The 13309-nt window shown below is 40.4% G+C and overlaps 1 protein-coding gene across 2 annotated transcripts in view; it reads left to right on the top strand.

The window, feature by feature from the left end:
• Window positions 1-851: 851 nt before the first annotated feature.
• The window catches only part of Ctnnal1 (catenin alpha like 1), a 64945-nt gene continuing 52487 nt past the window's right edge, over window positions 852-13309 (top strand). For both annotated transcript variants that reach the window (XM_026391128.2, XM_026391127.2), the window contains exon 1: window positions 852-1116. In XM_026391128.2, coding sequence (XP_026246913.2) covers window positions 985-1116 — 132 coding nt within the window. In that variant the 5' untranslated portion in view covers window positions 852-984. The remainder of the gene's footprint in view (window positions 1117-13309) is intronic.

The following is a 13309-nucleotide window of genomic DNA, read 5'->3' as shown; positions in this document are numbered from 1 at the left end:
AGAGGAAGCTGGACCAAAAATGGAAGCACTGCTAAACACATTTCAACAGTGCTTGGAGAACAGCGCCCAGCACCTCACTCAGATTGATGGTACCCAGCTCATTAAGTCAGTTGCTCAAGTCTAGAACTTCTTCACAGGGTGAATGCTTTTGACAGCCTCCGTTTGGCTTTCCTTCTGGAAAAAAAGGGGTGTTCCACATTCCCTCCTATTACCTGGGCTCTGTGTAAGTAAAATTTGGGCTCAGAGAACGATTCTTAACCTTGCCAGTGACTACGGTCAGAAATACACAACGATAATCTTTGCATTGACCTGTTAAGAAACTACTCTGTCCCTGGAGAAAAATTAATTTTGAAAGTAGTTTAAAAAGTGTTAGGATTGGACAATAGACAACGCTTTTTCATGCATAATTTTGTTTTGGAGAATAAACAGCCCGAAAGATATACCATCTTGCCGAGTACCCAGATATTCCCTATCGCGTCATCAACTGTTTTCATTTTCAACCCAAGTACTAGAAATACATGCATAAAATAAGGGTGGAAAAGGGACCTTCCCTAGAGGCTCAAAGACGAGAGGCCCCGCCCCCTGACTTTTTCAGTCCAGCGCAGCTTCCAGAAACTTTTGCGGGGGTTTGGAATTGATTTCGGACGTTATCTATTGGGAAGATGGGAAACTTTGCCAGGGACCTTGTCCTCCTGGGAGGCTCTCAGCTGTCCTGCTTCTGGTTTGCGGAGAGTTGGAGAACCCGCCGCCGAGGGAAGGGGGCGGGGCCAGGCGAGGGGGCGGGGCTGGGAGAGCCGACTGGAGTAGGTGGGGCGCTGGGCGGGGCCGGGCCGGGCAGTGGCGCGGGCCGGGGGCGGGGCCTGCGGGGAGCGGGCCGCGGGCTGCGCGGGTGCAGTGCGGCGGCCGCAGAGCCGTGGGCTGACTGGCTGTGGGCCGCGGGCCCGCAGCGGCGCGGAGAGCAGGCTGCAAGACCTGCGCGGGGTCATGGCTGCCTGTCCCGGCCCCGCCGGTACTGGAGCAGTCCACGCCGCCGGCCCGTCAGGCTTCGCCTTCGACTCAGAACTCGAGATCAAAACTCGGTCGGTGGAGCAGACGCTGCTCCCGCTGGTTTCTCAGGTAAAGCGGCGCCCGGAGCGGTCCCTCTTCTCCCTCCCGCGCGGTCCGCGATGGCGGCGGCAGCTCGCGCGACCCGGGCGGACCAGGCGGGGCGGGAGGCAGCCGCTGCCCCACATTCCGCGCGCGCGCTGCGGCCGGGGTCCACCGCCTGAGTGGGCTCGCGGGCTGGCCGAGGCCGTGACGGCCCGAGACTCGACGGCCCCGAGTCCGGCGGCCCGGCACAGCGCGCTGAGCAGCGAGGCTGCGGGACCGCGGTGCGGAGCCTGGCAGGTGCCGCCCCGCCTGTGCCCCGGGGCCCGCCTCGCGGTTGCGGCCCCGCGGGCCCTCGGCCCAGCCCGCGGGTAGAGAGGACCACCGCGGGGCCCCCTGCACCCTAGGACCTGGTTAGTGGCCGTTGCGCGGCCAGTTGCGGTGGTCAGCTTGCATGCCGGACCACAGCCCCGGAGGTTTGCTGGAAATAGGTCCTTCCTACCAGCCTCCCAGTCCAGCGTGCTCTCCAGAGGCCTTTGTCCCCTTCCCCTGCCGTGTGTGGGCTCGCCCAGCCCCATCCCCTCGACATGTCTGCCCACTTCTGCCTGCGTTTGTCCGGCGTGTTGGAAGGGTGACGGGAAGGACTGCCTCAGAGTTAATCCGGACGCACACCTCTGGGCCAAATCCCACTGAAGGATGCGTTGTTGTATTTGTCCGTCCTAACTGAAGTCCGGAATCAGCTAGCTGGTGCACTTAGTGTTAGAGATTTTGTAACTCTGAGCTGAGGTATACATAGCCCGAGGGCTAGAATTCCTCACTTAGATCTGAGGTACTGTGCCAAGCACTGTGGGGACTGAAGAATTATGTGCCTTCTTAAGCAGCGCATTGATGATGCGTGACTCATACCTAGATTGTAACATCTTGGTGACTCATACAGGATTATCAAGATTTTAAAGAAAGAAGAAATATTAAATTATCCAACTCTGCATTTAAAAAAAAAAATTCTCTTTTACAGCATCCTTGACACCTGGCCACCAGTATTCCCTGATTAACCATGTTCAGTGATGGGGAGACTGAAGCTGTTTGTAGAATTTTAAATGCTCCCTTTCTCCATCCCAGCCTTGTAAACATTTGAAAACAGCAGTCTTCCTTGTCCCTAAATTCTTGTTATGCTGATTATTTAAATATGCAGCCCATTTTCTCCACCTGTTTCACATGGCTAATGGAGCAGTGACCCTCCCTGGGCCTCCTCTCCTTCCTGTCTGATGGAGGCACTGACCAGTGGGATGAAGTGCTGGGATCCCTTAGTAGTGTCTGCTACTTTCTGTCCTTAGTAGTGTTTGTATCTTTCCTTCCCCTAAAACACCACTACCACCACCACCAGGACAATCATCAACCGAAGTGAGAAACACTGAAACAGTTTTAAGAGACAGGAGAGCAATGGAGTTTATACTATGTTATTCATTTATTTAATAATATTATATGCTAGGCTATGGTGTAAGCACTTTGGAATTAGAACATTCATTCTTAGAACAATTCTGTGAGGTAGATAAATATATATTTTCATGATACCGAGAAGGAAATTAAAGAAGAGCAAAATCAAGTAACTTGTCATTAGGACTGTCAACTCCCAAGTGCTACAGTGAGGTTTGCACCCAGGCAGCATCACTCCAGAGCTGTGTGTTTAGCTACTACTGTATGCTGTGTCCCCTCTAGAGAGTGGAAGCAGTGATGAAGTCACCTGTCATGTACAGAGAAGAGTCAACAGTGGAAAAAAACAATGGGGGCAGGTTATTATCTGTAGAAATGATAACTTTTTATAGTATCACTGCTAAAAACCTGAGTCCTAGGAGATACATTGTATAATTCTGGGGTGAAAGGGTGGGGAGAAAGAGGAGGAAAAGTGAATGGCAGCTGAGAGTTAATTAGAGGTCAGTGCCACAGAGGAAAAATACCTGTTTTTTTTTACCTCCTCCTGTCAAAGTCAGGGCAATGGCTTAGTTTCTGCATCCCACACATTATGCACAGCTGTTTCTCTGTCGCAATACTGTAACTGATATTCCTAATAATTGTCCTCAATAAGAAAAAATTGTTTCACTTAATATAAAAAAAAAATATATGAAGCATGGGTAGAAAACTCTGTAAACAAGGTGAGTAGGAAAGTGTGAAGTATAATTTAGAACAGTTTGATAGTTTCAGTGAGTGTTAGGAGATTAAAACTTCAGTTCTCTGAAAAACATATCTAGAAGTTTTATATTTCTAAGGATGTTGCATTATTATCTATTTTTTAAAATATCTCATTCACACAAGGATATTGTAAGTACTTGTTTTTTTTTCTTTTAAAATTGGGTACCAGGGGCTGAACTCAGGGGCATTTGATTACTGAGCCACATTCCCAGTCCTATTTTGTATTTAGAGACAGGGGTCTCACTGAGTTGCTTAGCACCTTGATTTTGCTGAGGCTGGCTTTGAACTCAAGATTCTCCTGCCTTAGCCTCTCGGGCTCCTGGGATTTCAGGCATGCACCACTATGCCGGGCTATTTTAAGTAATTGTAAGCAAGGATTTATTATGTGCTTACTTACTAGTTGCTGCTCTTTAAGGGCATATATTTTAGTTGGTAAATAGGATATGTATAGACTATCCCATTCCAAGTATCAAATGAACATCATCAAACGCTAAGTGCTCTGAGAACTTAGACAAGGCACAGATATCTGGGAGTGATGGTGCACACCAATAATCCCAGATACCTGCAGGGGTGGAGTGGTGGCTGAGGCAGGAGGATCAAAAGTTCCAGACCAGTCTAGGCAACTTAGCCAGACCCTGTCTCAAAAGAAAAAATAGAAAGCCATGGATGTATCAGGAACGATGCTTTGGAAGAGACAAGATCTTGGGGTAAATAAATATTATTAGCACTGTACAGTTTAATAGAGAGTTTCTATTTTGGTTTTGTCTTACTGTTTTGACTCTCTTAGTTATAGGTCTTATTCTAGAAATGCAAGATGGTATCAGTATTAGAAAAATGTGTACAATTTCTGTCTTAACAGACTAGAAAAAAATATGTTCCTAACAATATTCAGACAAAGCATTTAGTTATATGCAGCTTCTAATCATGATCAAGAATACCTAACAAGCTTTAGTAGAAAAAAAACAAAACGTTTCTTTCACCTAACAGAGCATCTACAGAAAAGTTACAGTAATATAGCAACAATCAGATTTAAAACAAACATTTCTATTAAAACTGTAATCAACTATTGACTAGCACACTGTACTTGAAACCCTAGCTGGTACAATAAGACAAGGAGAAGAAATAAAAGGTATAGAGATAGGAAAGGAAAAATAAAAAATGTCATTGTGATATTATTATCTACATAGAAAGCTTAAAAGAGGCTATGAATAAATGATAAAAATTAGAAATGTTCAGCAACTTCACAGAATATGGAGTACTATAATCAATTTTATTCCTCTACATTAGTAATTAACAGAAAAATACTTCTAAAGCCAGATATAGTAACAACAGAACAAAATATGAGGTTCCTAGGGGAAGAATGTGTATCTCAAAAGAGTGATATCAAACTTCATGGAGAAAATTTAAAACTTTTATCAAAAGCCAAAGTAGAGTTAAATAAATGAGAGAAAAATACTGTATTCATGACTAGGTTGACATGAAGTTATAGACATATTTCAGTTTCCTTCACTGACCTACAAATTTAATGCAATCCCAATGAAAAATTTATTAGGATTTTTGGGTAGAATTTGATTAAAACAGTTCTAAAATTTTACATGAGATAACAAAGGACCAAGAATAGTGAGAATGGAAATAAGTTGGGTGGACTTGCTGTAGCAGATTTCAAGACATTATAAAGCTATAATGTGAAAATAGGAACAAAGAGGACAAACTAGAAAAAAACTATAGTAGAGATACCTGGAACAGATCTCGACCTGCATGGAGACTTGGTAAATGACAGTTTTTGCTCAGCGAGGAAAGGAAGAACTGTAAAAAATGAGATTGTGATAATTTATCTAAATAGAAATACATGAAATTAGGTCTCTGTCTTGCACTATGTTAAAAAAAAATTCTAAGAAACAAGAAAGAAAAAGCAAAAAAAAAAAAAAAAAAACCAAAAAACCAAGTATATAAATAGGAAAGTAAAGACTTATAAAACAGAAAAATAGGGCAATATCATTATTATGTTATCATGGGAAAGGATTTCTTACTATACCAAAAGTACAAACTAAGAGAAGATTAATTAATTTGATTCCTTTAAAATGAAGAACCTCTGTTTATCAAAAGACATTATAAGCCAGGTATAATCATTATACGCCACTTGTGTAATCCTAGCTATTTGGGAGTCTCAGGTGGGAGGATTGCAAGTTTGAGGCCAGTCTGGGCAACTGAATTAGAGAGACCTGTCTTAAAAATAAAACATAAAAAGGGTGAGGGACAAGGCTTAGTGGTAGAGTGCTTGCCTAACATGTCTGAAGCCCTGGGTTTAATCCCCGTAACTCAAAAATGAAAACTTAGAGATGTTATGAAAGTGAAAAGATAAGCCATAAAGTGGGAAAATATGATTGCAACACAGATAGCCAAGAAATGATTAGTAGTCCAGAATAAAATACTCCAATGAAGCAAAAATAAAAAGATTAGATGTTGAAAGCTGTTAAAAGCAATAGTTTTCTTACAGAAGAGGAAACAAATGGATAAAAGATATTTACAAAGAAGTTCAAATTCATTAGAAATATGAACCACAATGAGAACAAGTGTTGGTGGGGAAAGTGGAGATGGTGGAAACATTAATGTCAGAACCATTTTGGAAAACATTTTGGTGTAATCTATTAAAATTGAAGGTGGAGGTTGAGGATGTAGCTTGGTGGGCTTGGTGTGCTTAGCATGGGTAAGGTCCTGGGTTTGACTCCCAGCACTATAAAAAAATAAACCAAAAATAAATGTAAACTTAATATAAAAGTTGGTGTTACCAATGGCCCAGTAACTCCACTTCCAAGTCTTTACCTCCAGAGAAACCCCTGCATACATATTAGAAAAATTTCTAGGAATAGGGATAGCATTTTTACTTGTAATAACCCCAAACTGGAAACCACCCAGATGTCTTTTAACAGTAAATATCTGAGTAAATCGTGCAGTGTTCATCCAGTGGGGATACTTTGTGCCAGTAAAATGAACCACAGCTGTAATTATCAATAGGGATGAAATAATGTTGAGTGAGAAAAAATTAGGGTTCAAAGCCAGGTGAAATTAAATCATACATCCTTTAAGGCTGCACTGTATATGCAACAGTTTTAGGGGAGTAATGAATGCTACATCAGGTGGTATCTTCTGGGGTGAGGGAGGACAGTGATATAGACAGGGAGGAGCCTGCAGGACAGACACATGGGCTCTCAGAGGTATTGGCATTTCCCCCTTAAACTAGGTGGTGGGTACTTGGGTCTTCCTTTCATGTTTTTAAACTGTGCATATTTATATTACATATACTTGTCTGTTGCATATTTTAAAATTCAAACACTTTTTGAAAAGCCCTAGGCTAAGAACCAAAGATATGTTCTGCACAGCAACTACCCACCTCCTTTAATAATCACTTTATTCCTATCAAAACTCACATTCCAGGTCTTAAAATGTTTTTATCCAAGGAAGGGAAGAAGGATATCTGCCACAGAGCTCCACCCTAGTGCGGAATGTTATTCTACTACCTACTGGTCTTTTCCTGTCTGTGATAGATGTCCTGCATTCACCATTTCTAGACCCTTTACATTTCTAAGGTAGCTCATTTCATTTTCCCTTTTCTCTCTGCATCACCATGGAAACACTTAGAATCCTTTTTTCAGAGAGTAGATGAGGGGTCTTCTCTGCTGTTTGCCAATTTATGTATGTAGATATAAGTGTTTTTAATTGCAAAGATAAAAAAAAGCCAAACAGTAAATTGGCTTTGTTCTTTTTTTCCTTAATTTGCTTTCTTGCCTCCCCACAAGTAAGTAAATAAACTAAAAAAGTCCTTTTAAATCTAGGATTTGCTGTCAGTTTTTCTACAAATTAAAAACGTCACAAAAATGAGTAAAGAAAAGAGATTCTAGAAATCTAACCAGTATAATGATGTCTAACAATTAGGTTGCGCTAACTGTATAACAAGCACTATTTTAAATACAGTCTTTTACATTTATTCATTTATTTTTTCCACACAATAACCTCATGGGATGGATGCTATTAGTATTCCCATTTTTAAAAATGAGAACAGTCCCAGAAAGAACTAGCTGCATGGTCATGAGGCAGAGCCAGGATTCAAACCCAGGCAGAGTCCATGCTTTTACTGCTAGCATATACTTTCTTGTAATTTGTACTTCATGACACACTTTGTCAGAAGGTATCAAGTAAGCCCTATTTCTTATTCTTTTCTTCCATTGCAAAGTTTAATACATCAGCTCCTCTTTCTTTCCCCATGGGATGCCTTCTCTGCCCTCTTTTCTAGCTCATTTAGATGTTCTTTCTGGAACATTTTTAGGATTTGTCAGGAAACTCCAACTTGTGACTCTCAATTTAATATGCTGCCTATTTTTCAAGAGTAATAGCTGAAATTTTATTTTATGTGATTTTTCAAAGCACTCTCATAGCTGTTTCCCCCTTGATCCTTGTAGGTAAGAGAGACAACTTCCTGGCTTTGTGACCTTGGGCAAATTCTTAATCTCTTCAAATTTCATGTTCTTTATCTGTAAAATGAGGGTAGTAGTATTATGTACCTATTAGATATTAGAGATATAAGCCTTAAAATCCATTGTCTAGTGCCTGGTACTGTTGTGCTTAATAAATATTAGCTAGTTTTATTTTTTGCTTAAGGAAATTGAAGTTTAATTTAAATTTTATAAAACTATATATTTAAGTTTGTATATTTATAAAACAAGACTGACAAGACTGGAAAGAATTATGCCAAAATGCTCACAATGTTATAGGATTATTAGTGATTTTTATTTCCTGAAGTTTTCCTATATTTTTTATTTTCTCTTTTGAATGAAATCATGTATAACTTTTAAAACTCCCTTTTTATACAAGATTGAAAATAATTTTAGGAAATAAGATTTTTTTTTTCTTGGTGGTTTTTGGGATTGAACCCAGGGCCTTGCACATGCTATACAAATGCTCTACCACTGAGCCACAGTCCCAGCACCACTTTTTATTTCCTATTTTGAAACAGAGTCTTGCTAAGTTGCCCAGATTGGCCTTGATTTTGTGATCCTCCTGCCTCAGCCTCCAAGTGGGTGGAATTGACTATGTGAGCTATGGCACCTGGCAAATGTAGTTTTTTAATAAGTAATGTGTTGAGTCAACTTAGCTCCCCTAAATGTCATATCTTTATTTAGATCAAACATTATCCACACTGCTTTGAGTAAGAGGAAGACAGCCACACCTAATTATGCACTGGGGAGGATGCTTGCAGTGAAAGCCAAGTGTGTGCTTGGGAACTGAACAATGGTTGGTATTTTAGCCTGATTGCAGGATCTTTCCTTTATCATTGAAAATTTAGAACTTTATGTAAATAAAAGATTTAATGAACTCTCATACTTTGGGCTGCTATGAGAAAAAGACCATAGACTAGGTATCTTAAACAATAGCAATTTATTTATTTATTTAAATTTTTTTATTAGTCGATCAAAACATTACAATGATCTTGACATATTACCCCATTTGAAGCAATTTATTTCTCACAGTTCTGAGAGGTCTAATCTCAAGATGCTGGCAGACTCTGTGTCTGGTGAGGCCTGCTTTCTGGATCACAGACAGGTATCTTTTCACTGTCCTCAAAGGGCAAGGTTTTTTCTGGAGACTATTTTATAAGGGCACTAAAGCCGTTCCTGAGAGCTCCATACTCATGACCCAATCACCTCCCAAACCCCCACCTCTTAATGCCCTAGCAGTGGGGCATCGGATTTCAGTATGTGAATTTTGAGGGGACATATTCAGTCCTAGCAACAACTTCCACTCCTTTTCGCTCCAGAATCTTCCAAGGTGGTAGGTTAAAATAGTCAGTGGTGGTAAAACTCACCAGGTGTGGAGAATGGCATAGGTGGTGCCAATACGTTTCGTAATTGTATCCTGCTTCCCAGCACCATGACCCACAGTCATCCACAAAAATGAACTGTAACAATTCTTATTTGATGTGATTACATAGTGGGCTTTTAGGTAACTTTTTATTTTATTTCCTGTTTCTTAGTTTATTTGAAAGAAAGGATTCTATTTCAATAATACTACTACTAATAATAAAAATTGAAAATCTCCAATAAAGGAAAGAGTACTGGATGGTTCTGGTGTCAGATTAACCTGGGTTCATATTCTAGTCTACTTATTAGTTGTGTAAGCCAAGTGCTTGATTTTACTCAGCCTGTTTTCTTTAATAATATATAAGGATCAAAGAGAAAAAACACAGTATGCCTTTGAATGCTTTCCATGCATTGGGTAGTAAGTTATACCCTGTGCTTTCGTCACTGCATTAAATCCTGTTAACATTAAGGCAGAGAAGGGAGTGTAGCTCAGTAGTTAAAACTGGGCTCTGCATGTAGAATATCTGTATATAATTCCTAACTTTTCTAATCTCCTTGATGTCCAGTTTCTTCATTTGTAAAGTGGGGACAATAATAGTACTCCTTTCATTGAGTCATTGTGCAACTTTACAGGGTAGTGTGTTCAAGAGTACAGTCTCTGGAGTCAACCTGATTCCAAATTCCAACTCCATCCCTTATTAACTGTGTGACTTTAAATAAGCACATTTTAGCATCACTTTCCTTATTTGTATAAAGGACACAGTACCTATGTCCTAAGATTATTATGAGGGTTAAATTAGATACTTTCATGTGCCTGCCACATAAGAGATGTTAGTGTTACTCCATCTAGTCTGTTTCTCATACCACACATTTAGGGGTCATCTTTGATACAAACCAATTGAATCCATCAAGATATTCCCCAGGGCTGGGGATGTGGCTCAAGCGGTAGCACGCTCGCCTGGTATGCGTGCGGCCCGGGTTCGATCCTCAGCACCACATACCAACAAAAGATGTTGTGTCCGCCGAGAACTAAAAAATAAATATTAAAAAAAAAATTCTCTCTCTCTTCTCTCACTCTCTCTTTAAAAAAAAAAAAAGATATTCCCCAGTTCACCGATTTTCCTTCCCCTTGACTATTGTCACTTTATTTCACATTACCATCATCTTTTGCTTGAACTATTGCAACAGCTTTCTAACTAATCTAATCTAATCTTAGGAGCCAGAGAGTTCTTTTAAAACACTCACATTTGAGCTGGGTGTGGTGAGGCATGCCTAAATCACATTAGTTTAGGAGGGTGAGGCAGGAAGATTTCAAGTTCAAAGCCAGCTTCAGCAATTTAGCAAGGGCTTAAGCAATTTAGCAAGTCCCTGTATCAAAAATAAAAAATAAAAAGGATTGGCATGTGGCTTAGTGGTTAAATACCTCTGGATTCAACGCAAGGCACACACCCCCCCCCAATAAATGAATTTAAAAAATAAAAAAACCCTACATTTAATATTGTGTTGGTTGTTAACTGTTGCATAACAAAGTACCCCCAACCCCTGCCAAACATAATGGTTTAAAACACCAACCAGTTGTTATCTCAGTTTCTGTGAGTTAGGAATGTGTGAGTGGCTTATTTGGGTTGTTCTGGATCACTCGTGTCTGTTAAATGGGGTGTCAGAGTCTTGATAGCTATTGGCAGAAACCTCAGTTCCTTACCAGGAGCCTTCCCCTTGGGCTGGTCAAGTATATTGATGACATAGGAACTAATTTCCCCTGAGGGAATAACTTTAGAGACAAAAAGGGAGCTGCGGTGACTTTGTGGCTGATCTTCATGGGATGGAGAACACTGTCGCTTCTGCTTTATTCTTTTAGTTAGAAACAAGTGGCTAAGTTCAGCCTGCAATCAGGAAGAGGAGCATGAGACTCTGGACATATTTTAGAGATTCCATACTCCAACTTCTGTTATACATTATTTACTTTCATCCCATCTGCTAACTGCCTCTTCCTGTCCTAGCCCTCCCCAAAGCTATGGCATCAACTAGAAATCCAGGATATTGGCATCTAGATCTGGTCCAAACAAGGGGGTGATAGCTGCTATTGTTGCTGCTTCTCTTCTTTCTTCTGCTCCTCCCTTCCCTTCTTCCTCCTTACCTCTCTCCTTCTCTTCCTCCTCCTCCTCCTTTTTTCTTTGGTACTGAGGATTGAACACAGAGTCAACCACTAAGCCACACCCCCAGCCCTTTTTGTTTTTGAAACAGCATCTTGTAAGTTGCTGAGGCTGGCTTTGAACTTGCAAACCTCCTGCCTCAGCCTCCAGAGTTGCTGGGATTACAGGTGTGCACCATTGTGCTTGGTGAGATGAGGCATCTTATTTATGTAGTTGTTCCTTAAGTGTAACTCCTTCCAGCTATAAGATAACCACTATAGACTCTCTCTCTCTCTTTTTTAGAGGGCAAATAGAAGTTGAGAGAATAGGTATTGTATTTTTGCCTAGAAGCCATTCTTAATTTTAGCTTGGTGTGCTATTTGGTTTATAGCATTCTGAAATCCCCCTGGGCACAGACTGATAGTTCCTTGGTTTTGACTCAAGTCCTAAGAATAATGTTTCATCACTGTTGGCATTGCCTTCTCCTTTTGCCATCCTGTTGGCATTGTCCTCTTTCATGAAAGGTAGCCCTTGTTTGCAGTTGATAGTTTTCTTAGCTTGCTGCTTGTTCATGGAAGCTTGGGGGTATAAAAGCTTCCTTTCATTTTGTATCAGTCTTTTTTTTTTCTATTCAAGTTGATGATGTTTTTGCCAACATAATTATATTTATGATGTTGGTCTCTGAGTCATATTGGACTCAGTGTATTAATTAGACAAAAGCCATATCCACAAGTCTCTTTGAGATAAGCTCTTCTCTAACTGGGCTTCTGCTGGAACTGCTTAGAAACAAAACCTCTTAAGTGTCTTAGGAAACTTGTTTCTTTGGCTCATACTGAGATTGTAGCATAAGATTTATAGTTATACCCTTACCTTTGTCTTTAGATCGTGCTTTCTTGACAGATTTTTGCCTAGAAGCCCTTCTTAATTTTAGCATGTTGTACTATTTGGCTATAAATTTTCAAAATGAGTAAGTTCTGGCTTGCTTTTTAAAAAATATTTATTTTTTAGTTTTAGGTGGCTGCAATATCTTTATTTTATTTTTATAAGGTGCTGAGGATTGAACCTGGTGCCTCACACATGGTAGGCAAGTGCTCTACCTCTGAGCCAGCTCTTGCTTTTATTTCACAGTGTTTCCTTTAACTTTTCTCTTCTCTTGGATTTTACTGTAATCAATAGGAAAAAGCCTGGTAGCACCCTCCAAGTCTTCTTTGACATCTCCTTAGCTAGATCACTGAGTTCATTAGATACATTCTCTTCTTTCTATACTACATAAGAAGGATCCCCTTTTTTCTGTTTTCTATTGAGATTTTTCTCACTTTTCATTAAGCTTTCTCTTATAACGTCTGCAATGATTTGGTTTCTTCCCACAACTGATAATTTGTAACTTAACTGCCCTGGTGCTATTATCAACTTTTGGGAGGTGATTAGGTCATTAATGAGTCTAATATAAAAGAGGCGGAAGGAGCCTATTTCCCCCTCCTACCATGCCAAGACACCATCCACCAAGAGATGGCCCTTACCAAACACTGAGTCTTATGGAGCCCTAATTTTGAACTTCTTGGCCTCCAAAACTCTATGTAATGAATTTCTGGTGTTCATAAATTACCCAGTGTAAGATATTTTGTTATGTGCAGATTTGTAGAGCACAAATTACTGTGCTCTACAAAATTTCTTCAACAATCTTCTAGCTTTTTAAGAAATTATTCAGAGAATTAAACCCAGGGCCTCTTGCATGCCAGACAAGTGCTCTACTACTGAACTACATCCACCATGGACACTTGGTGCTTTGACTCACTCCTTAAAGTCCATTCAACTTCCACATACCAATTTCAAAGCTACTTTTACATATTAGGTTTTGTTATCGAGTTACTCCAAACCAGGTTCCAAAATTTGTATTAGTTGTATATTGACATGAAACAAATTCCCCCAAATTTAATGCCTCAAAATAATAATTATCTTACAGTTGCTGTAGGCCAAGAATTCTGGAGTTATTTACTTGGTGGTTCTGGATTCAAGTCTGCCCTGAAACTGCAATAAAGATGTTTGGCT

This window comes from Urocitellus parryii, chromosome 4 (genome assembly GCF_045843805.1).
Source record: "Urocitellus parryii isolate mUroPar1 chromosome 4, mUroPar1.hap1, whole genome shotgun sequence".
Classification (NCBI taxonomy): Eukaryota; Metazoa; Chordata; class Mammalia; order Rodentia; family Sciuridae; genus Urocitellus; species Urocitellus parryii.
The sequence above is the reverse complement of the archived record's forward strand: the minus strand, read 5'-3'. Positions and strand labels throughout refer to the sequence as shown.